The sequence below is a fragment of the Athalia rosae genome, chromosome 4 (genome assembly GCF_917208135.1).
Source record: "Athalia rosae chromosome 4, iyAthRosa1.1, whole genome shotgun sequence".
Classification (NCBI taxonomy): Eukaryota; Metazoa; Arthropoda; class Insecta; order Hymenoptera; family Athaliidae; genus Athalia; species Athalia rosae.
The window spans coordinates 3,452,546-3,476,168 of NC_064029.1; the positions used below are offsets into that span (position 1 = coordinate 3,452,546).

The 23,623-nt window shown below is 42.5% G+C and overlaps 3 protein-coding genes and 1 long non-coding RNA gene across 5 annotated transcripts; 1 reads left to right on the forward strand and 3 right to left on the reverse strand.

The window, feature by feature from the left end:
• Positions 1 to 37: 37 nt before the first annotated feature.
• LOC105689531 (proline-rich extensin-like protein EPR1) lies at positions 38 to 9,522 on the reverse strand. 2 transcript variants are annotated; one of them, XM_048653683.1, is made up of 4 exons: positions 9,388 to 9,522; positions 4,269 to 4,426; positions 1,179 to 4,158; positions 38 to 1,118 (listed from the first exon to the last, which is right to left on the reverse strand). In XM_048653683.1, exons 1-4 carry the CDS (start codon positions 9,388 to 9,390, stop codon positions 297 to 299), a joined length of 3,963 nt encoding a protein of 1,320 aa, XP_048509640.1. In that variant the 5' UTR covers positions 9,391 to 9,522; the 3' UTR covers positions 38 to 296. The 2 variants fall into 2 exon arrangements, with proteins under 2 accessions (XP_048509640.1, XP_048509639.1); XM_048653682.1 differs by having other exon boundaries at positions 38 to 4,158; positions 9,388 to 9,521.
• Positions 9,523 to 16,297: 6,775 nt separating this feature from the next.
• Positions 16,298 to 19,799, reverse strand: LOC105689532 (formin-like protein 14). Its single transcript, XM_012406610.3, has 5 exons — positions 19,639 to 19,799; positions 19,193 to 19,256; positions 16,886 to 19,102; positions 16,651 to 16,816; positions 16,298 to 16,524 (listed from the first exon to the last, which is right to left on the reverse strand). Exons 1-3 carry the CDS (start codon positions 19,654 to 19,656, stop codon positions 17,871 to 17,873), a joined length of 1,314 nt encoding a protein of 437 aa, XP_012262033.2. The 5' UTR covers positions 19,657 to 19,799; the 3' UTR covers positions 16,298 to 16,524; positions 16,651 to 16,816; positions 16,886 to 17,870.
• Positions 18,961 to 20,714, forward strand: LOC125500578. Its single transcript, XR_007277952.1, has 4 exons — positions 18,961 to 19,398; positions 19,469 to 19,647; positions 19,799 to 20,016; positions 20,606 to 20,714. It is a non-coding gene; the product is annotated as an uncharacterized LOC125500578 (long non-coding RNA).
• Positions 20,567 to 21,874, reverse strand: LOC105689557. Its single transcript, XM_012406644.3, has 3 exons — positions 21,657 to 21,874; positions 21,449 to 21,545; positions 20,567 to 20,867 (listed from the first exon to the last, which is right to left on the reverse strand). The coding sequence occupies exons 1-3, from the start codon at positions 21,669 to 21,671 to the stop codon at positions 20,620 to 20,622; spliced, it is 360 nt and encodes a 119-aa protein (XP_012262067.2). The 5' UTR covers positions 21,672 to 21,874; the 3' UTR covers positions 20,567 to 20,619.
• Positions 21,875 to 23,623: the final 1,749 nt, after the last annotated feature.

Sequence of the window (23,623 nt, forward strand, 5' to 3'; positions counted from 1 at the left end):
CATGCGAATAACTTTGGGGAAATAACTTGGCAGTTGATTTTTATTTAAAAAAAGATTACCAATATTGGTATTTTATTTACTTTCTAACGCATATACATTGTACATGGATGTATAAAAATGATTTTTATCATTACCGAGTCAATTCATGTATGTACAGAATCATTCGTTGACAGTAATAAATTTCTTATATTTTCTTAAAAAATATCGCTCATTTCTGTCGGGACTTTGATCGGTCGGGTATTAAATTATTTGCGTACAGGAATAATGTCATTAACCTAAGCTCTTCCAAAATTCAGCTAGTAAAATGGAATATCAGGAATTTGATACTGATACCCGTTGTCCCGTTCAGTGGTAGCCGTGGGTAGAGTTGGAGGGGGATATGGAACACCTGTAACAGGTCGTGGGCTGCTAGTGCTCGGGGTAATGCTGTACAGCACAGTAGGATTCGGGGGTATATCGATTTTTGTGTAAGTCGGCCTTGGTGAAGAAGGAGGTAAATATGGTGGCGGTCTTGTGCCAGGTTGATTAGTAATTGGAGGTCGGTATGTTGGCAATGTTATCGTTGTGGGTTCATAGGGACGCGGCGTTTGGGTCGAAGGTTGATATGTGGGCCGTGTCGGGGTAGCAGTTGAGTAAGGTGGAAGGTATGTAGCTCGCTGCGTCGTTACTTGAGGTTGATATGGACGCTGCGTCGTTACTTGAGGTTGATATGGACGCTGCGTCGTTACTTGAGGTTGATACGGACGTTGCGTCGTTACTTGGGGTTGATATGGACGTTGCGTCGTTACTTGGGGTTGATATGGACGCTGCGTCGTTACTTGAGGTTGATATGGACGTTGCGTCGTTACTTGGGGTTGATACGGACGTTGCGTCGTTACTTGAGGTTGATACGGACGTTGCGTCGTTACTTGGGGTTGATATGGACGTTGCGTCGTTACTTGAGGTTGATATGGACGTTGCGTCGTTACTTGGGGTTGATACGGACGCTGCGTCGTTACTTGAGGTTGATATGGACGTTGCGTCGTTACTTGAGGTTGATATGGACGTTGCGTCGTTACTTGGGGTTGATACGGACGTTGCGTCGTTACTTGAGGTTGATATGGACGTTGCGTCGTTACTTGGGGTTGATACGGACGTTGCGTCGTTACTTGAGGTTGATATGGACGTTGCGTCGTTACTTGGGGTTGATATGGACGTAAAGTTGTAGTCTCTACTGGAGGCAAATAAGTAGATCCTTGGAATGGTGTTGAGGTACTCGGTGGTTGATAAGTGAATGGCCGCTTCGTTGTTTGTGGGGGTTGGTAGGTGTATGGCTTGCTCGTCGTACTCGGTGGCTGATAAGTGTAGGGTCTACTTGTAGTACTTGGAGGTTGATAAGTGTAGGGCCTACTTGTAGTACTCGGAGGTTGATTAGTGTAAGGTCTACTTGTAGTACTCGGAGGTTGATAAGTGTAAGGCCTACTTGTAGTACTCGGAGGTTGATAAGTGTAAGGCCTACTTGTAGTACTCGGAGGTTGATAAGTGTAAGGCCTACTTGTAGTACTCGGAGGTTGATAAGTGTAAGGCCTACTTGTAGTACCAGGTGGCTGGTAAGTGAATGGTCTAGAGGTTGTTTGAGGAGGCAAGTAAGTTGGGGAATTGGTCCTAGAAGGGGTGGGTGGTGTCTGATAGGTGAATGGCCTGCTTGTAGTTGGAGGCTGATATGTGTAAGGTTTGCTGGTGGTATTTGGAGGCTGATAAGTAAATGGTTTCTTCGTAGTACTCGGAGTTTGATAAGTGTAGGGCCTACTTGTAGTATTTGGAGGTTGATAAGTGTACGGCCTGCTTGTCGTATTTGGTGGTTGGTAAGTAAATGGTTTGGATGTTGTTTGAGGAGGCAAGTAAGTTGGCGGATTGGTTCTAAAAGTAGTTGGTGGTGTTTGGTATGTATATGGCCTGCTTGTTGTACTCGGTGGTTGATACGTGAACGGTTTCTTGGTAGTTGGTGGTTGCGTGTATCTTGTAGGTGGTGGGGTTGATATAGGTGGAGGGGTTCTTGTGGCGAATGTGAAAGGTTCGTTTGGATTGGGATAATTATATCCAGGTTTTTCCGTCACAGGCCTTGGTGGTCTAGTCTGGTATACAGGTGGAGAAGTTGGCCTTGTTTGAATTGGAGGCGGTTCTGTCGGTCTTGGTGGAAATGTAAATGGATTATTGGGAGTTGGATAGCTATATCCGGGCCTTTCCGTTCCTGGGGTTGGAGGTCGCGTTTGTATCACAGGTGGTGGTGTCGGTCTAGGTGGAAAAGTCAGTGGCTCTTTTGGTGTTGGGTAATTATACTCTGGTCTTTGAGTAATTGGTGGTGGAGGTCTTGTCTGGATTACCGGAGGTGGTGTAGGTCTTGGTGGATATGTGAGCGGCTTTCCCGGTGTTGGATAATTGTATTCTGGTCTTTGAGTAATTGGTGGTGGAGGTCTTGTCTGGATTACCGGAGGTGGTGTTGGTCTGGTTTGTGTTACAGGAGGTGGCGTAGGCCTTGGCGGATACGTGAGCGGTTTTTCCGGTGTTGGATAATTGTATTCTGGTCTTTGAGTAATTGGTGGTGGAGGTCTTGTCTGGATTACCGGAGGTGGTGTTGGTCTGGTTTGTGTTACAGGAGGTGGCGTAGGCCTTGGCGGATACGTGAGCGGTTTTTCCGGTGTTGGATAATTGTATTCTGGTCTTTGAGTAACTGGTGGTGGAGGTCTTGTCTGGATTACCGGAGGTGGTGTTGGTCTGGTTTGTGTTACAGGAGGTGGCGTAGGCCTTGGCGGATACGTGAGCGGTTTTTCCGGTGTTGGATAATTGTATTCTGGTCTTTGAGTAACTGGTGGTGGAGGTCTTGTCTGGATTACCGGAGGTGGTGTTGGTCTGGTTTGTGTTACAGGAGGTGGCGTAGGCCTTGGCGGATACGTGAGCGGTTTTTCCGGTGTTGGATAATTGTATTCTGGTCTTTGAGTAACTGGTGGTGGAGGTCTTGTCTGGATTACCGGAGGTGGTGTTGGTCTGGTTTGTGTTACAGGAGGTGGTGTAGGTCTTGGAGGATATGTGAGCGGTTTTCCCGGTGTTGGATAATTGTACTCTGGTCTTTGAGTAATTGGTGGTGGAGGTCTTGTTTGGATTACCGGGGGTGGTGTTGGTCTGGTTTGTGTTACAGGAGGTGGTGTAGGCCTTGGTGGAAACGTGAACGGTTCCTTTGGTGTTGGATATTCATATCCGGTTACTAGGGGCGTAGGTGATGGTGTTGGTTGCGGTCTTGGTGGGAAAGTTACGACTGGTCTCGGAGTAACTGGAGGTGGTGTCGGTCTTGGTGGAAAAGTTACCACTGGTCTTGGTGTAACTGGAGGTGGTGTCGGTCTTGGTGGAAAAGTTACCACTGGTCTTGGTGTAACTGGAGGTGGTGTTGGTCTCGGTGGAAAAGTTACTACCGGCCTTGGCGTAACCGGTGGCGGTGTAGGCCTTGGTGGAAAAGTTACTACCGGCCTTGGCGTAACTGGTGGCGGTGTAGGCCTTGGTGGAAACGTGAATGGTTCCTTCGGTGTTGGATATTCATATCCGGTTACCAAGGGCGTGGGAGATGGTGTTGGTTGTGGTCTTGGTGGAAAAGTTACCACTGGTCTCGGTGTAACTGGAGGTGGTGTCGGTCTCGGTGGAAATGTTACCACTGGTCTTGGTGTAACTGGTGGGGGTGTAGGTCTTGGTGGAAAAGTTACTACCGGCCTTGGCGTAACTGGTGGCGGTGTAGGTCTTGGTGGAAACGTAAACGGTTCCTTCGGTGTTGGATATTCATATCCGGTTACCAAGGGCGTGGGAGATGGTGTTGGTTGTGGTCTTGGTGGAAAAGTTACCACTGGTCTCGGTGTAACTGGAGGTGGTGTCGGTCTTGGTGGAAATGTTACCACTGGTCTTGGTGTAACTGGAGGTGGTGTCGGTCTTGGTGGAAATGTTACCACTGGTCTCGGTGTTACTGGTGGCGGTGTTGGCCTTGGTGGAAACGTAAACGGTTCCTTCGGTGTTGGATATTCGTATCCAGTGACCGGCGATGGCGTGGGTGAAGGTTTTGGTGGAAACGTAAACGGCTCTTTTGGTGTTGGGTAGTCGTATCCAGTAGCTTCGTGTTTCTCAGTGACTTGCTCGTTGCTGTTGATCACATAATATTAAAATCACCACGATAAAGATCGTCACAACCCTAGAACATGCTCTGTTCTCGGTAAGTAACTTTTCCAATCCGAAGTATGGTAGCAACTTACTTTGATTGAAAACCGAGCTGATTGCTAGGTTGAGGATATTCGTAGCCTTGGAATGTTGTCTGAGGTTGCGCGTATCCGTATATCGCTCTTTTGCTTCTCGCGTGCCCATGGCACGTTGAGAGGGCCGCCACAAGAGTGGCGGTCCAGAGGATCTTCCACTGAAACAAGAAATGAAGGACCTATTAATCTAAGGTATTCATAATTCAAGAAACTTCTGCGTTCGAAATTTACTCAAGCGCAATCGTAAAATTTCCGTTCACAATTCACGACAAGTGACTTTGTAAAACAAGGCAGTAGTAGAATAGTCGGCGCAGAAGATGCTATACTCTCATGAAATTATCCGCGTGTAATTCTACTTGCCTCCCAGCGCTATCCCGTGAGATAATCTCACGCCTCGCCCACAATCACATAAGGTTACGTCACATCGGTATTTTATTGCTAGGGTAAATTGAGTTTCATCCCGAATTGTCTTATGAAACGTCACATTCACGCGGGTTCGTATTCATATCCGCATGCATTCCGCATGCTGTTTGCGCATTCCAAAAATCGGAGTCGTCCCAATCAATTAAAATATCATTCGATTTTGAAACGTTCTACACAAGAATGATAGTTTGAGTTCGTAGTAGCGCTCGCTGACATTTAAACTTAATTTATATGAAAGATGCTGGCAACAAGAAGAGAACAACCGATGGTCATGTGAAAGGTTACAGCTTATGGTGGTACCGCTGGCATTATTATTATTATTATACTATGATTCGCTCTGCGAAAGCCGACGTATCGTTGGTTCTGTAGGTTGCATATGACGGAACGGTGTTAAGTATTGCACCTTTTAATGATCACCTTGAATTCACCTATAAAAATTTTCACCCATAAATCTAATGACATACTATTTCGCCCGTATCCGTATTCCCTTACGCCACGTTAGGTACCACGAATTATCCAGCGTAGTGATCATTCATAAAACAAAGAACAAAACGCCATTAAATTAAGGGTGGATATTATCGGATTCTTTGCCGGATCTGTTTGGTGATAAATTTTAAGGTACATGGATAATTAATGTATTCAACAGTAAAGAGCGTGGCCGTGATCATTCGCCTTGGCACGTTGACCACCTTCGTGGACCATCCAATAATTTGTTAAAATGTCACTTCATCAAAATTCTGGCGTCACGCGGGGGAAAGGGGGACCAATGCTGCTGATTAAACGGATGCGACCCCGTGTTTAATCTTGAGCTATTGAAACTCGCTCGTCATCGACATTAAGACGATAAAGAATCCAGAGGATTGCGCTTATGCAACGAAGCGCATGTGGTTATTATGTTTGAAAAAGAAGTTTGCAAATATTTTCAGAACCTCATCGTAAGCATGTGAGTGGCGCTTATGTGTCGCTTACACACGTGCGATCATGCAACGTTGCCCAATTATTTTCCGAGTGGCTCCCACATGATGTCACATTTGCATCTGCCGCGAGAGAAAGCGCGTCCCTACTCGCGGTAGATGATACGAAGTCAATATCGCGGTGGCTGTTTGCTGCGTCGTTTTATCAAAGCCAAACCCGAATGAAAAAGCTGCGTGTCGATTATTTATTGCGCAATGCAATGCATCGCTTTTGAGATGAGTTGTAATTAGGGACGTAAACCTGTCGCACAACAAAAATATATTTACAATCGATAACTTGCCATTTTAAAGTGAATTTGATTATGCATAAGCGAGTGCATCGCGTAGCTGAAAGTTTTTCTCGAATCATCGACGATTCAATGATAATCTAGATAATTGACCGAAAAGTGCTGCAATTACGATTCGAGGTGGCTGATACTCTGTAATCATTTAATCACTATACTCTAGCGATGATCCGCGATGCGTGTTGACTAGGAACCGTTTGATAAAATCATTGTAATTACACGTCTCGAACGCTTTGGCCTGTTGAGGCACTTGGATCCCTATTATTACTGCTGGCAGATCACGTTACGACCGTAAGATGGTATCTGACGTGTTCGGCGGTGAATCCGCCCCGGATTTAAGTGAGCGATATGATTTTTTATTCTCTCATCGTGGACTTTACTTTATTTCAATTCATACTTTTGCGCGTTCCACATCTCGAGAAATCTATGGCCAGCATTTCTAGTACCTGATAAGAAAGTTCCTTAACTAAATGAGAATTCTGTCTTTCTTTCTTTCTTCCTTTCATCGGACATTTCCGTTTCGAAAATAAATATTCATATATGCTTCGCGTTTCGTGTTATTCTTTGACGCCTGCAGCTCGCCATTAGGCACTCGCATTGTCTGACAAACTCTACCGTCACAAATACCCCATTGTCGAACACGAGGTTCGCTTTTCCGCTTAATGCGAACACAAAGGATCAGTTATAACTTCTGCCTTCAGAGTTGATACGTGGACGAATAATGTCATACCATACGACAATTGTCAGCATCTCTGAAACGGTATTCACAGTTTTTATATATCAAATTAAATTAGCGCTACTACTACGCGCCGTTGAATAAGTTACTTCTAACGAAGTTGAACGTCCTTATAGAAAATTCTCTCGAGTAAATAATCCACCGTACTCAAATACAGTTTCGTCGAAGGTAAAAGTTCTCGTGTGCCGTAAACGCGGACATTACGTAAAGAGAAGTCTACGCGGACTCGGGGACTCGTAAGTTTTGGTCGGTAGGACGAGTGCGAGAAAGAACGACGGAGAGGCTACGTCGGCATTCATCATCATTTCGAAAGGACACGGGTCAACCGTGAATTACTTATCCGATTTTAGATTCGGCTTCTTGTATAACGATCACGTACTCGGTCACCCGTACACGGGTGAAGTTCGTGTTGATCGTCGGGTCGAAATGGGGGTCAGAAATCGACCAATTAGCGAAATTCTTCGATTCTCCGTCGTTGAAAGAAGTGGCCCGTAATTGCAGAAGACAAAACCTTGTTTTTCGCTCATGCGTGTTCCGCAAACGTCTCGTATAGGCGTATAATTTCGCCACCGTTGTGGTAAACAATTCGCAGTGAAAGCGAGAGTAAGAATAACTAAAAAAGAAAAGAGAGAAGTGAAAATAACACGAGGACCGGGAATTCGGACTAACGATGTTGATGCGAAAATGTAACGACTTCGGCCCCCGGTTCAGTGGCACACGCGTCTTCCAAGGCTGCAGCATCGGGTAAGTATGTAACGTACTACCGTGTACATATGTTTAAACTTGTAAATGCATCGCGTGGACATATTACGACATGAAATATCGACAGGTTTTAGTGTTAATGCTGGATGACTAGATGCGAGTAAATAGGAAACTGAATTTCATTACAAACAGCCTGCGGGGGGTCCAAAACGTGCGTCGCGGAGGAGATCGAAAGCTATTTGCCATTTTATTAGATGTATTGCTATCTCGCGGACTTACGACGACCTTGCGGATATCTGACCTTATTTTGGAACAAAAAATGACGAGCAGTTTTTCGAAACTTGGTATTCCTTGCGAAGCAAATTTTGCAAAAAACAGGATTCATGTTTTTGAATGCCGTGGCAAAATGTGATTTGCACATTTTTTTTCTTAATCAGACGGACTAATTAATTTGACTAAAAAAACACGATGCAATAAATTGAAAATCTTTTTATTTTTATCATTCCGTTTCACGTATTCATTTTCATAATTTGCGAAAATATTTTGCGAAAAATTCTCCAAAGATTTCCGCGCTGTGTTCTTATTATCGGGATGGATCCGGTACGACCTGTGGATTTCTAATTTATTACTTTTAAATGACGTAGAGACTATTACAAATAAACCCAAGCGGATCATGTGTCGTAAAACGTAGTGATTTGATATATGCATGCTAAATCCCAACGGGTTTTGTAAAATACATGGATCTTCTTAGATACGGTATTTCGCATATTCTTTGACATGCTTTTTCTCTTTTTTTTTTTCGTTTCAATAATTTATTATATACGTCCCACTCGTCGCTTGATAAGGTGAGACGAGGTAGTAGGTGATCTCCAGAAGCCGCGTATCTCGGGGACGCGACATCTTCACTTTTAAACAGGTTTCTTCGCAGATTTCAATAGACATAGAACGTGTGGAATGTTACGATTGCGCAAGCACGAATCGTCGTTCTCAGGACAAGGAGCTTTAGCTAAGAGCGCCTAACTATACCCGAGTATCTTTGAACGTCAAGTACTTAGAGATCTGTTGACCCATTGCAACAGGTGCGAACTCGGAATCCTCGTTTTATGATTAGAAATAACCTCGCCGGTTCTCAACACAATGTAGAAGAGAGGTCGAAGGATCTTGAGATCGAAAAAATGAAAACTGTAATGTCACGTCATTCACGACTCTATACTTATTATAACGCGGGATTTATCGATCGTGTACTTTAGCGATTGGTCTATAATTAGCCGACCTTACTGCAAATTCTATTCGAGTCACTAGGATACGGTCGGCGTTTGATTTTTCTATAATTTTCACAAAAATGAACGGAATTCAATGAATATACTCAGTTTCCAAAAGACAGATTACGTATTACCTTTTTCATAGACTTGGCTATCTAATCGTCAAATTTGATCGTCGACCTAGTCTAACAAATTTTTTATTTTCAGATTTCCAAATCCGAATAGCCAATCGGACTTTCGCGACCAAGCGAATCCACTATGTTACCACCCACTGTAAGTCTCGACGTAAGTAACGAAGCTTACGTGATCTAATCTTCGTACCGATTTGGAGATTCATCTGGACACTGTACTTTTTTTAGTAAATTTGCAAATCGCTTCAGGTCCATATCAATGACATAATATTTACTGTTGACGAATTCTTCAGTTTGCTATGATTTCGAACTGGTCGATAGACGCTGACATAACGTCTCAAGCCCGATACGGAAACACTTTACCAAATAGCCGTTCGTACGAAATTTTGAAGTATTGGTAAAATTTTTTTTCATTTTTTTTGTCCGTTTTATAAATTTCTCCGATCAAAGGCCGCCCGATGATCCTCTCGCGAGAGTCCGCATACCTCCGACTTACATAATAACCGAACGATCCATTTTGTAAGATGCATTTCACCTCCCGAATTTTTGTTCATCGCGCATCACGCATGAAATACGTCATGTAACGCACCACGTACACTAAACTTACCATAATTCACGCGACACTGAACTCTCGATGATTTAAAAAATGAGAAGTATTCGCGGGATAGGTGCCCCGCGTTAAAACTTCTTGTTGGACGACACCGTCGGGCATTTATAGGATTTACCCGATCGACCGCAGCAAATGGAAGGGGGTTGAGGGAATCGGTAGGGGCGTTGGAAGGGGGTTTGGCATCATCCGGCGAGATGGACACGGTGGAAGGATGGATACATTTGCAGATGCTGGTTGGGTATGGGAGATCGGCGGAGAATCCACTTTTCACGTAGCTTCGTCGTTCCAGCTGAGATGCTGCAACTTTTCGCCGATTCGAGTGTGAGAAGAGACTCCGGTACGACGACGATAGTCATCCTAGAACGGAGGACGGAGGACGGAGGACGGACGTATCCGATGTGTTTAAAAGGTCCGCTCAATGAGATCTCCGCCACAGTAAACCGCGAAGGTCTCCGCACGGTAATAGATTCGTACGAAGGTATGGATGGATGGCTATTGCGATGGACGAATGGCAGTCATGTCTCGCCCGAGGGCTTCGATCGAGCGTTTGATGATTTGAAGAAAATGAAAAAAAAAACAGAAACAACTTACAAAAGATCATTGTTAAGCGTCAAAAATTATGAGGTGTAAAATGTCAGGATATACCACATTCGAGACGGGGGCCCCCGGGGCCGGGGCTCTTCACCTGAAAAATGAGGAATCGTACGTTTTGCCCCCGGGATACATCTGCTCACTTTTTTCCTGGCTAATTATTGACACCAGTGTCGCAATGAGCTTCGGATTTTCGATAGAAATTAACAACTCACGTCAATTGGTTGAGGATATAATAATCGCTGCATCAAACCGGTATTTTTTCTCATTTTGGCACCTCGTACTTTTGGCTATATGACCAGAGTTCAGCTGAAGGTATCTTCATCCGATGGTTACCAAATCAATTCTTCATTATATAAATTAATCAATATCATTTCGCAAGCGGCTAATCAAACCGCTCAGGTCAATGCTGAAGAGAATGATCAATAAAAGAAGCGATCCAACGAAGGCATGTACATAAACTTGGGTATAACATAGCTAAGTACAAATGTGATGACACAAGTAATAATATGAGCAAACGCACATTTCTTATTTATACTAGTTGCGTTTATTCAGAGGCATAACTTAATGGGCGAGGAGAGGTCATCGTTGGAGCGTGAGGGAAAATTCGCATCAACTTTGATTCAACTGTTCCTCAACGGCCGCGCACGCCAGACGAACCGGGTAGGTAGATGAAAGTGACGGAGTTATTATATTCTCAAGTCTCTTTCATAGCTAAACAGCGGATCCGTGCGGGATATGGAGAGCGCGATTAGCTGTTTCGTGCAAAAGTACCAATTTTTCTCTGCGAACCGTCCAGTGCTGGTTCGATCGTGTTGATGCTCTTTTCGGAAATATTATTCAAATTATTATTCGACGTGTCAATGAAACGAAATTTTTTCAAATCTCTTGATGCAAATCAGTGTTTATTATTGCCCATCAGGTTCGCAAGTCGCGATATTATACATGTAGTGCCGATGCTTCAAGAATATTCTTGTTTATTTTAAACACAATTATAATCCAAGGATCGCACTTGGTTGGTACTTTCGAAGACTCGAAGGACCCATTGATGATGCTAACGACACGTGAAAGAATTTCGATGACTGATTGTGGTTTTTTTATGAATGAATCTCAATTTCATCTGCGCATAGTTATTAATTTTTCGTTCATTCTATTTTGCGTATACATATCGTAGACGTATCTGTATCGTATTTGATGCGATCCTTTTTGTCTTCTACCCATGAAAACCGCAGAGAGTTTCGGTTATCCAGAAATTTGATGATCACTTCCTGAAATTTTGTCCGATCGTTTCTTGATTCCGTATACATACATCTACTACCAGCATGATGAAATTGTAGCATTTATTCGACCTTAATCCTGACCGTGAAATAAGATCTTCAAATTATTGAGCAATAGTTATATCACCGAGTAGGTAATGCGTTCGCATTTAGAAATTTAAATAACATATCTTCGATCCGAGCTATTCCACCGATCATTTTGTCTCGCCTTAGCTCCGGGGCATTTTTGTGGTATAATCTATAGCGGCAACAAACTCAAATGAAATGACGAATCAAGTTAAATCCCTCCATATAAATAAAAAAATCTTGTACCATAAACAAATGCAAGGGATGAGATTTTTAATATTCAGATTATGATAACAATATTACAATATGAAGTTCACCGCAGTAATAACAAGGGAACTTCGTTATTTTGATAGATTCAATTTTTATCTTTCCAGTTTTTAAAGATTCAATATTTGACAGTTTATTTTTCAAGTTTCTTCGTTTCTCAATTCGTAAATCATTGTCCTAAGTATGAAATCAAAAAATGACATGCTCTTTTTTTGATACAAAATTGAAGTTGAGTACAAAACAATCACAATCGACAATTTTTAGATGTTTCCTATGATTTTTGACCAGAAAAAAATTTTTATTGCTGGAAGTACCCCACTTGACTAATTATTTATTCAAAAAACCAGTGGGCTACCACAAAATATCGAGTAAAAAATTATTTCCACCCAATGATTACTCGATCAATTGCATGAGTAGATGATTTTGTCTTTCAGATTTGGATTCCTGAGCTGATTATATGTGAGATTACTCTTGAAGAAGCAAAAAAAAAAATCGATTTTTGAGCAAAAAACAAATCATCGTTTTAATTGGGTTCAATATGCTTTTCTGGCGTATTTTGACCTCAGGAATCCGAATCTGGAAGAAAAATTGACCTATCTCTAAAATTGACCGAGTTATCGCCGATTTTCAGCTTTTTGGGGTCAAAAATAAAAAATTGATTTTTCAGTCTATCTAAATGTAATTTGAGCTCAGGAATCCGAATCCAAAAGAAAAAATGATGTATCTTGAAAAATGATCGAGTTATCGCCGAATTATCGCATTTTTTGGCATAAATTTGAGGATATCTCGAGGGGAAAAAATCGTAGCTCAATTTGGCTTTCGGATTCGTGTTCCTGGGGTCAAAATACATAAGAAAAGTGCCATACGATTAATTTTTAAAAATAAAAATTTTTGGCCAAAATTTGAAAAAATCGTAAGGGGTACCCCTTGGAAAAATCTCAAATTTTGGCCAAAAATTTTTATTTTTCAAAATCGATCGTATGGCACTTTTCTTATGTATTTTGACCTCAGGAACACGAATCCGAAAGCCAAATTGAGCTACGATTTTTTCCCTTCGAGATATCCTCAAATTTATGCAAAAAAATGCGAAAAAATGGGGATAACTCGATCATTTTTCAAGATAGACCAATTTTTCTTTCGGATTCAGATTCCTGAGCTCAAAATACAGTGAGATAGACTAAAAAATTAATTTTTTATTTTTGACCCCAAAAAGCTGAAAATTGGCGATAACTCGGTCAATTTTCGAGATAGGTCAATTTTTCTTCCAGATTCGGATTCCTGAGGTCAAAATACGTCAGAAAAGCATATTGAACCCAATTAAAACGATGATTTGTTTTTTGCTCAAAAATCGATTTTTTTTTTTGCTTCTTCAAGAGTAATCTTACATATAATCAGCTCAGGAATCCAAATCTGAAAGCCAAAATCATTTACTCATGCAATCGATCGAGTAATCATTGGGTGGAAATAATTTTTTACTTGATATTTTGTGGTAGCCCACTTGTTTTTTGAATAAATATGATTAATCAAGTGGGGTACTTTCAGCAATAAAATATGGAATCAAATTCATCACATTTCTTATCACCAAAACCGTTTGTAAATTTCCATTCAGTACAAGGCTGTGATAGCTTAATTAATGACATCAACATGACTGGTCTGCGTACGGTATATTTCGATTGAATAAGTTTGGAGAAAAATCAAAATTGAGTTTCTATTTGCACGACCTTCTCCCGAATGACTTTTTTCTGTCTTTTTTTCTCCAAAGTAGGATGTGCTTCTTCGTCAAATACTCTCACCAAGGTCAGCGGTATAAAGTCATGTTGTCTCTGCGGACGCTTCCTCGTTTGTTCATATGTAATCTTTTTTTTCTTGATCATGTTTTAAATAAAACATTTCGATCGTAGTATACGCTTTGAAAACCAACGTCGTCATTGAATTTGCTGTGCAGTATAAAACCGGCGCCTACGCATCAATTGAAAATTGATTCGATGATGTCTATTAATGTTAAACTAATAGTAATTATTTATTATCTTCTTGTACAATGTGAAGGATTATTAGTCATCTTTACTCTACGATCGCCTTAAAGTCCGGCTTTACAACCCGAGGCTCACGTTACCCGATCGGCTCTTGCTGCAATACGCCGGTAAGACTTGACCTGAAAAGGTGAGTTCTCGTGGGTCGTTGTGTCGGACCAGAACATTCTAATTGTAAGTCCTCTTTTACAGATGAAACATGCGTTACGCTCTTGGAATCAATCGGACATTTATCACCTGATGACGTAGACGACAAATTATTTGCTATAAATTTCATATTCCTCAGCGTCGACTCGCCGTTGGAACGCGCGTTTTTAAAACAGATCGATATTTTTCAATGGAATTAATAATCGGCGCATTTATTATTGTTCAAGTGCAACGTGAATTTTTATTGGTTTATCCTCAACTCGTTATACACCTGTTATATAACCGTTCCCATTCTTGAGTCCGTAAAGGAGGCCGGGCGAAAAGGACCCCCGGGGCAAGACGGGTGATTCTTTTTTTTGTTCTCACGTGCAGCTGGTCCCCGAAAAATTGTTATGTGTGAATTAAAAGCTGTTCTTTGATTAATCGTGTCCCTGATGCAACGTAATCTTTTCTTTATCATCTCTCGGAATTTATACCGCGTGAAACCTTGCGAAGGTGAATATTGTGCGACGTAAAAATATATTTGAAAATGAAACACGAATGAAAAAAGTGCTCACTTATACCTCAAATGTTAACTTTCATTTCAACGAACACTTTGCTGATTATGTATAAATGTTTCATACATTTTATGACATTCAACTTTGAGCTCTGAACTTCGACTGTACGTTTATCTGCAGGTTTAACTAACGGTTCGTATTTAAGATTTGACAGTAGCAACGTCGCGATTCTTATCCCTACGGTAGTTTAATTTTATTGTCTATTTCGACGCGTGTATTGAGCGTACGTTTTACGGCTGGGAACTAATCGGGCGTTAATGGATAAAAATATTTTGTAGTCGACGATCAATTCTGGTGTTGCATAGCAGGTAGAAGCACGTGTTGTACAATTATACCGATTCGCAGGTGTTGCAGTTTTCTGTTTCAAATATAATTTTGTGGAAAATTGGCGAAGAGTAAAAAGAAAATCACCGAACGTGACAATTCAAGGATACGTTTATCCCCGAGCGTCCTTTCCCTCGTTAATTTTCACTTTCAACTTAAGATGCGCCTCGTACCACGTCACGCGATAATTTCACGATTGCAAAAGTTCATAATACAAATCTAGCGCAATTCTGATTCTTTCGGTGAGTGAAAAACACGTACATTATTTTTTGCTTCGACAAATATTTGAGCATCTTTTTATCGCGCGCGTGTGTCGATATGCAGTGAAAGCTGTGTGTCAAATGACTGTTAGTTCAGTTACCAAGTTTCGTTATGCAATTACCAATAATTCTGAATTCCCTTATCCGATGAACCCAAATATTACGACCCCACAAAACTCTTCACACCTTCTGATTTTAACGAGTGCTAAATTATCCCGTTCTCACCGGCTCACTTCTAACGACTGATTTGTATAACTCGTTGCAATTACTTTATACATAGATGCACTGCGGATACGCATAGTTTAGAATTAAAAATTCAACGTACGGGTGAATAGATGCAATGAATTATTCTCGAGAGTAATCGACATCTTGAGAAAGATAATGAATTGCCAATAAATTACGATGGTGATTGAAGATGAGTCAAAATGGGACCTCTTATGGGTATTCTTGTTCGAATAATCATAAGTTTTCAAATTGAGAGAAAATAGTAGAATGAATGTTTTATTAGAGATTAGTTCGTATAACTAATCACCAGACGATTGAAATACTGTCGAAGATAAATACGATGAGGTTCCAGTATAACTGGTGGTTTGTTGAGCAGCATCTAACGGTGATGAAAATCTACGTTTAACTTTTTGTGGGCGACGAGGGCGTTTTGAAATCGACTAATTTATTTTGTCCACTTATTGGGTAATCTCATCGGTCCGTGGATTTTTGCCTATATGTGGATGTTATGCTGCAATCCCGAGAGCTCCTTCAAACTCACAGAATTTCAAATTATCTAACAACGTAGCCATCGGGTGCACGATGATCGCATCGATAATTGTGCCTAACCACGTTATGTGAAAAGATATTCAAAAGTCGACTATCCGATTACTGACTGCAGAAGTTCGAAAAAAAAGAAAAAACGAAATGAGAATATACATATAAATGACAACCAATGATTCTAAGGTTTGCATAAGTTTGCATATGATTATCACCTGTTTTCTGGAATCAAACAAATATAAATCGTTGACTCGGCAACATTGTGTTCCTACTCGTCGAAACGATCCTCATCTCCACTTCTCGCGAGAATTTCGAGTAACCGATCGACACGACCGATAGATTTTATTACTCAATTTCGGGTCTATTCTTATTCACGTTTTTACTCGATTGCCTCTCTATTTGAACGACGATCAGCGTAAAGGTGACCATGGAATCGCGAGTTTCTCGTAAAACAAGGACGGATAAAAGTCGCGATCGATAAAGGGGGAAAAATATTTCGAGCTAACATCTTTGAGGAAATAATATAACGATTTCGTTTCTTGTCACCTGAATTACTACGAAGTTAAGCGTTTTCTCTGATAATTTTTTAAAAGCAGTTTCAATATCGTACCTCGGAGAAGAAATATAGTAATGAATTGTATTTATTGAAGTGTACACGGTGAAGATAATTAACTGTATAAAAAAGAAGCGTCCTTAGTATCCTTAGCTTAATTTTCGATTCCTTGGATGAGCTGCAGGTCGTCGATGTCCAAAAACGTGTTCATTTCATCCGATCACATCTGGTTCTACCAGTAGCTTCCCAGCCATCCTCCGTAACCATAATCATGGCCGTATCCATAGAACGGATAGCCTAAGAGAAAAAAAAAAAAAAAACGAACAAAAAAGCGTTGCCCTTTGAAAGTTGCAAAAAAAATTGCCGAACGATTCCCACCGGTGATTTGGTGATAAAGAGATAAAATTTCACAGTTTCACTTACTGTAACTCGAATACAGGCCGTGTCCATACTTGTAACTTGGGTAGTGACTGTAGCTCGGGAAGTGATAACTGGAGTACGAAATAGGGGATGAATATCCGTAGTATCCGCCGTGTCCGGGTCGAGCGAAGGCCACGCTGAGGACAGTGGCGAGTAGAAGAAGCGCAAACTGACGAAAAGACGAAAATTTTAATCAACGTTTTCGCGAGGAGTTGACGATCGTTCGACGAACACTCACAATTTTTTCGGAAGCCATAGCCGATGACGCGTCGAACTCCAGATGATTCGGTGGTAAGCGGTATATATTTTTCTTTTTTTTTTTTTTGACTTCAGACCAGCAGCGGTGGTTCGGATGTCCGGTAATGTCAACGAGAACAAAGCGATGTTCTTTTATACGGTGAATCTGATCCTTGGGACCCCTCCTCGTGTCATCACATGAGGGGGAGAAAAAAAAATCATTTTTCCTCGCTTTGTATTCACGCATGTTCTCGATAATAGCGGAGTGCATTGTTAAAACTTGTTGTTAGTAGTTGCAAAAGTCACGTGAATACGCGCGTTATGAAAGAGTAAAACAGCGGCACAAGGAGTTGGTCGGGGCCACCGGGTGCCCCGCCCTATACCTTGACATCCAAATATCTTCCCATAGCTATTAACGAGAAATAGCTTGTTGAGTTACGATCACGCATCCGACAGTTTCCTTTACATAATGAAAACGATCATCCTGTGCGTAACGTAAATCGCTTGTAATTGCACATAGTCGCTGTGCGAAGATTGCGAAACAATTTTAGGATACTTCTGAAATCACCGTCATCAATCATCGATAGGCAGTATTTCAGCGTCGCGCGCACTTACTCTGCAATTTTACACCGTACCCCGTCATCGGCGATATTCAGAAAGCCTTGGCTCGGTAATATCGTACCTACCAGCTTTTCAATTGCCCTCCATTCGTTTCCGGCCCTGCCGTGGCGACTTGACGTAGAAAGACTTTTTTCGGTGACGTAAGAAGCTGCGCTAATTACAAGCGATCTAAATATTTATTCAACGTTGAAATCAGCGGCGGTAAAAGGAGTGAAAAAATCGTAGCGATCATTCGAGGGTGAATAAATACTTTATTATAATAACATCCGTCGAAAATTTATATAATCAGACACGTAACGTCTTCCAGCATCGTTTCCTCTCATCGGTATGTTCGGATACTCGAACGGTTTACAAACATGTTTCACTTAGAATCTAAAGTTTTTCTCGATTTCTAAAAAGTCTTGGGAGTTTCTTGGTCGGTATGCATAATTGTTGTTTCCTTTTATAGGGAAAAGTACCTTTACCTCGTAATTGGAATTAGAAGCGGCAGGTACGGGGGCCGAGTCATCCGGTTTCGTCGTAGGAATCGACTGACTCGAAGATTCTTTGGGAGGATCGACGGGGTTTTCCGAATTCTGTTCAGCGGGTGCTGGAGAACCAGGATCAGGAGTTGGTCCGGGGGGTGTAGGAGGAAGGTAATGATAATTGGGATAAAATCCACCGAACGGTGGCCTCGGTGGAAAGTTTCTGGTGAAGTTGTCGCTGAAGAGATTATTGAAGTGATCGGAGGGACGGTGGTTACCGTTGAAATGACCTGGATACACGCCAGGGAAAAAAGAGCCTAGATAAGGTGAGGGAAGATGCTGAGACCTGTGAGGAAAATCTTTGGTAGGATAACTGTGGAAGGAGTCATGCAGGGGGGGTAAATATTGGTAAGATTCTACGGGTCGGTGATAGTGCGATTCCGGAAACCTCGCTTCTCCCTGCGGCAAATAATGTCCGATCGGCTTCTCGCCACTCGGTCTGAAATAGTTTTCGTTGTGCACCAACGGTCTCCCAAAACCTCCGTGCCTGTACCCGTCGAAATCGACGCTCGGGAATGGATCGGATCGCGGCAGTACGTCGGGATACGCAAAGGAGTTCGACGGGACGGGATTCGGTCCGCTGTAACCTCCGGCTGCAATATGATCACCCTGACTTCCATTCTGGGAGGCTTCGGTAGGCTTGGCGTCGCCGTCGCCAGGAGCGACGTTGGCATCGGTATTCGAGATCGTATGCGCGTTGGAATTGGCTTGTGAATTTCTATCGAACGGATTGTAAAGTTCCGATCTGTAGTACGTTGGGTCATAGTTGTTCGGGACGTGATTTTTCGGTCTGTAAAAATTTTCGGAGTAACCCTCGGGCCTGGAAGGGTCCGGCGGGTATTGGTAGTGGTAGGATCTTTCGTAGTGGTAAGGATACACTTGATTGTCGAATTGTATTTCCGGTTTCTTGTCGTTTATGCTGCCAGTTTGTTCCGGGGGATTCCTCGGCGCGGTTTTCTCCAAGTTTACGGCCGTGCGGTTCGATTGGACGCCCGTGAGTTCCCCGACAAGGGTCGGCGACAAAACGGACTCGACGTTTCGAGTAATCGTCTTCAAAAGCTCCGGGTTTGCGCCTACGGAAAATTAACGATCGATTAAAGTTCTCGCGTTCATCCCCCAAATTATCGCGGGGATTGAGGGTAGGATTCGTTCGTTCGATTTACCGGGAGATTCTTGTGCCGTGGACGGTGGGAGCACGTTCGTCCATACCGTGCAGCATAACAGGATCTGAAAGAGGAGAGAGAGAGATCAGTGTGAAGCCCGTGATATTTATGATCGATGTACTAACACTAATTGCAGGTACCACTCGACGTATTCCACGTACATAAATAGCATTCACAACGGATGCCACGGTTATGGATCTAAAAACGTAAGTCTCACTTTCGCAATCTATTGTTTTATGGATGAAAAAAATGTATATTCTTCTGTTCGATTCACAGGTTGACATTTCGTCGGATCAGCGATCGAGAAATAGACAACGTACGTCACAATACGTCATCTGCGATCAACTTTTCTATACAAACCCCATTAATCGATCTTAGCCGCTTCGGAAGCAAATCCAAGGTTTCACTGAATTTTGTTATTTCAACCGCAGCTGGGATGTACTCACCTGTCGCAGGTAACGCATGGTGCCGACTCTGTGTTAGACTAAAGGGCGTACTCCTTGCTCGATGTTATTTATACTTTCTCCCCTTGATTGTTACCGTCAACTCGTCAAGTGCCTATCTGGATTAAGGAAAGGGGAGATATAGCGTGACGTTTGTCGCCAGGTTCCTCTACGAGGAGTAGGTATTGCGAACATTCGCGCAATTCTGTGTACATGTGACTCGACGCAGGAGATACGGAGTGGTTGGTGGGCCGACAGGAACTACGAATTAAAAGTTACGGCACCCGTTGGGGCGTAAAAACTACATTCGAACTCTTCGCTCCTCGGTTCATCGTTCAACGCTGGCGTCCTTGTACGACGTGATCGCGTCGGGTCAAACGGGTAAGTAACAAGAGTCCGTTTAAACGGAGAAAGCGCGACTTCAAATAACATTTTAACTCGATAGGATGATATTTACACCGATGCTCGTGGTATATTATAATTCATAATATTGGAGTGAGAGATGGTGTGTATTAAGTAATTGCGATTATCGTTTACTTGGTCAGTTCAATAAACCATACATACGGTTACCGCCGCAGTTGCCACACGTTACGTTGACGGGACGCAAGTTTCGTTATGAAACGAACCTGTTTTATCGCCGCTGAATTCCCCGTGTACTCCGAGTTTCAGCCAACGTATCTGCATTATTCTTGTTCGATTTAAAAATAAAAATACTCCCGATCCAGTTCAAAGCTCCACATTCACTTGAATCGGTCGATCGAGTCGACCTTCATGGTACTTTGGGACAGGAACTTTCCTTCGAATGTTAATCGTAGCAATTTGCCAAGCCGAACCAAAACTCCCACCTTGAAATTATCGGAATCGTCGACGACAGTTTATAAAACTGGTACCCCCGTCGTCGAACGTATTTACGTGGAATCAAATAAAATGGTTTTTCGATAAATAAATAATAACTTTATTCGACAAACAGACAACTGTACATCGCTAGTAGCCGACTTGGTGGATCATTCCTACGACGCCAGGCGCCACGACGCCGGGGTGGTTGAAGATCTGGACGGGGGCGACAGCCCCTGCGCGAGGTACGTGGACCGCCGTACTTCTGGTGTTGTGGGTGTAAACCACGGGTGGGTTTATTTGGGCATTATTCGACGGGTTGTAGCCGGGGAAATTTCTGCCTTCCGTTTTTCCGTATTTAGCTACCATTCCGCTCACGCTGCCGTAGGGTATTCCACCTGCGTGAGAAATGAATGAGACTCGTCGGACTGCAGCTTTGTAAGATAATATGTGTGAAAAACTTTCGATAACCGTTGTCTCTTCGTCCTTCACGCAACGACCAGCACCCGGAGCTGAAAACCTACTTTCTGTTTTTCACTCTGCAATTTCATTCGAATTTCCTGCCGTTTCGTACGACGGAATCGTGCAAAAGAAACCGAACTTTGGATCGCGATCGCGCGATACTGTGATCGGGAAATCGTGATTTAGAAGTCCACTTTTTTTTCCACGGTTTACCAACACCCTCCAATCGCACACTTTGAATTTTTTTTTTTTATTAACATTTTATCAATCGTCTCGTTCGCAGCAAAATCAACGTCGGTCGTTCCGCGGCAAAGCGAGAGAAAGGATCGAGATACAGGTAGCGGTCCCTGTCGAAGATTTATCCAAAGAGTTTCCGTTTCTGAACACGAGCTTAACCGAACGAACAGGTCACTCTCAGAAATCGAGAATATCGCGCAGGTGTGCCGAAGTAACGGGTAAGAGGATCTCACGTTTCACTTGTACCAAACAAGATAGGTATACTGTTAAAAAATTTTACCATACGCGAGTCCGTTTGGCATCTCCACTATTCCCGCACTATCCGGTAAAGCGTCGGCCGAATTCAAAACGCTGGATACCAGCACCAATATCAGGGTCTGAAAAAAAAGTTCAGGTCAATCGAACAACGGCGGATTAAGTTATCACTTTCTTAACTTAGGAGGTGTGACGATGGGTGTTCGGGATATTTTAGGGTCCCGAAAACTCACCTTTGCGAGAGCCATGTTTCTAAGCGAAGTCTTCGTCGGTCGATAGAGAGCGAAACCCACGGGCAATGGTATGAATCGAATTATATACGAGCTGTGCCTATGTCATTAGCCAATGAAAGGCGAGCAATTTTTTTTTCAAGATCAGGTGTTATTCATAGGCTTAGAATTTTATCTGTACACCGGTGTGTCGGCTTCCTTGACCTTGAGTCAGACCCAGTTCCTCTCACAAGTCACGAGTAACACTATGTGTGCTCTATCTCTGTGTACCTGCGATCGGTACACATCAAGGACTCATTTCATAGCGATTACTGTTAGTTCCATGTGACAGCGGCAGCTTGTCGAGGGTACGTGCTCAATATCCACACACGATTGACACTGGATATGGAAAGGTGTTGATTAAATAACGTGCGACGATTTCATGAAAATGAGCACTCGACAGTCCAGATGATTGGAAAATTCGACAATCGGTCCTGGGGATTCCACCGTCGCTTTTATGACGTGCATCTTCTTTACCAGGAACTTCCGTCGCAGTGTATTTCGACCTCGATTGGATTATTCTGAAAATTGATTACTATTTTGAATCCCCGAAATTAGGTCAGGGATTGCAGCTCGGTGTATATCACGTCAACCGATCGAAATCTAGACCGGTTCAAGGCACTGGGACATTTGAATTCCATCGAAATTGTATTAAAAAATAATTGCACCGATAAACTTCGTACGTCGAATCACAGCCTGACTTCCGGGGGTTGATCGATTCTTGCGCTTCGTGTAATTGAAAAATATTTCGAGTCAAATTTCATAATTCGGGAGGATCGAGACGTACGTCAATTTCATCAGGCACCGTATGCAGCCGTGCGTGATGTAGTTTTGTAAAGATATAAGTATAAGTTTACACGACAAAAGGTAAACCTTCTAGCATCCTGTAACATAACTTCACTTTTGCTCGTTGCGAGTGTCTCTTAATTGCGGTATTGCAGTTAGATTTACTTACTTGATGTAATTATATTTTAGTACCCGTCTAGCAACTGCATGCTAATGATACGTGCCGCACTTTAATCATTCGCCACGAGCATCGTGGTCGTTGCGCAGGTACAAGAACAGGGTAAAGATTCGCATTTGAAAAAATAATTTCATTCGCGATGTTCGCCGATGTTAATATTCCTAATTACAATCGGCGAACGGTCTCGGGATAAAAACCATCCGAAGATGCGTGGAGGCTGCATTGAGAATTTTTTTGCCGTTCCGATATCGTCGCATTCGACGTTGACGATGGAAGACTCGAGTTCCAAGAAAAAGTAATTACACATCGCTAAGTAATAAACTTTTTTCGTTTCTTGTAATTCTGCAGAACCTTCGCAGTTCGAGGTAAAAGTCCAGATCTGGAAATATTGACGAGGTCTTTTTTACGAATGTGAACGAAGAGGAGAAACGATGGAACTGCACTCAACGACCGGAACATATAGAAAATAACAATTCATCGGTATTCGGACGAAAGGAGCTCAGCATCTCGGCTAATTAGGTGATTATACTTTCATCTATGTTCGGTCGAACGTAGCGACCTATAGGAAGGGGTATTGGGACTGGCGAAATTTTATCGGTCTTCCGAGGTGATTATCCATGCCCTTTCTATTTTTCATATCGATTGACGTTATTCTGCAACAGAATTATACAGTCACGCGACTTACGTAACGGCTGTCTGAAATTCTACGAATATCGGTAAAGCCTTTCGTTTTGCGTAACGTGTATTTTTATTAATTATAACAAAACAGTTTTCTCTATGTACAAGATTTATAAATAAATGTATCATGTAACGACCCAAACGCGATATGGGCGAAATAGGTGAAACTCGAGTCCGAATCGTTCGCCGATCGATCGGAGGCGGTCGAGCAAAATAGTCGAGATAATAGACAATCGTCGAATGCATGCGAATATTTGGCTGTGAACCGTATCGGCTATAGCAACGTAAC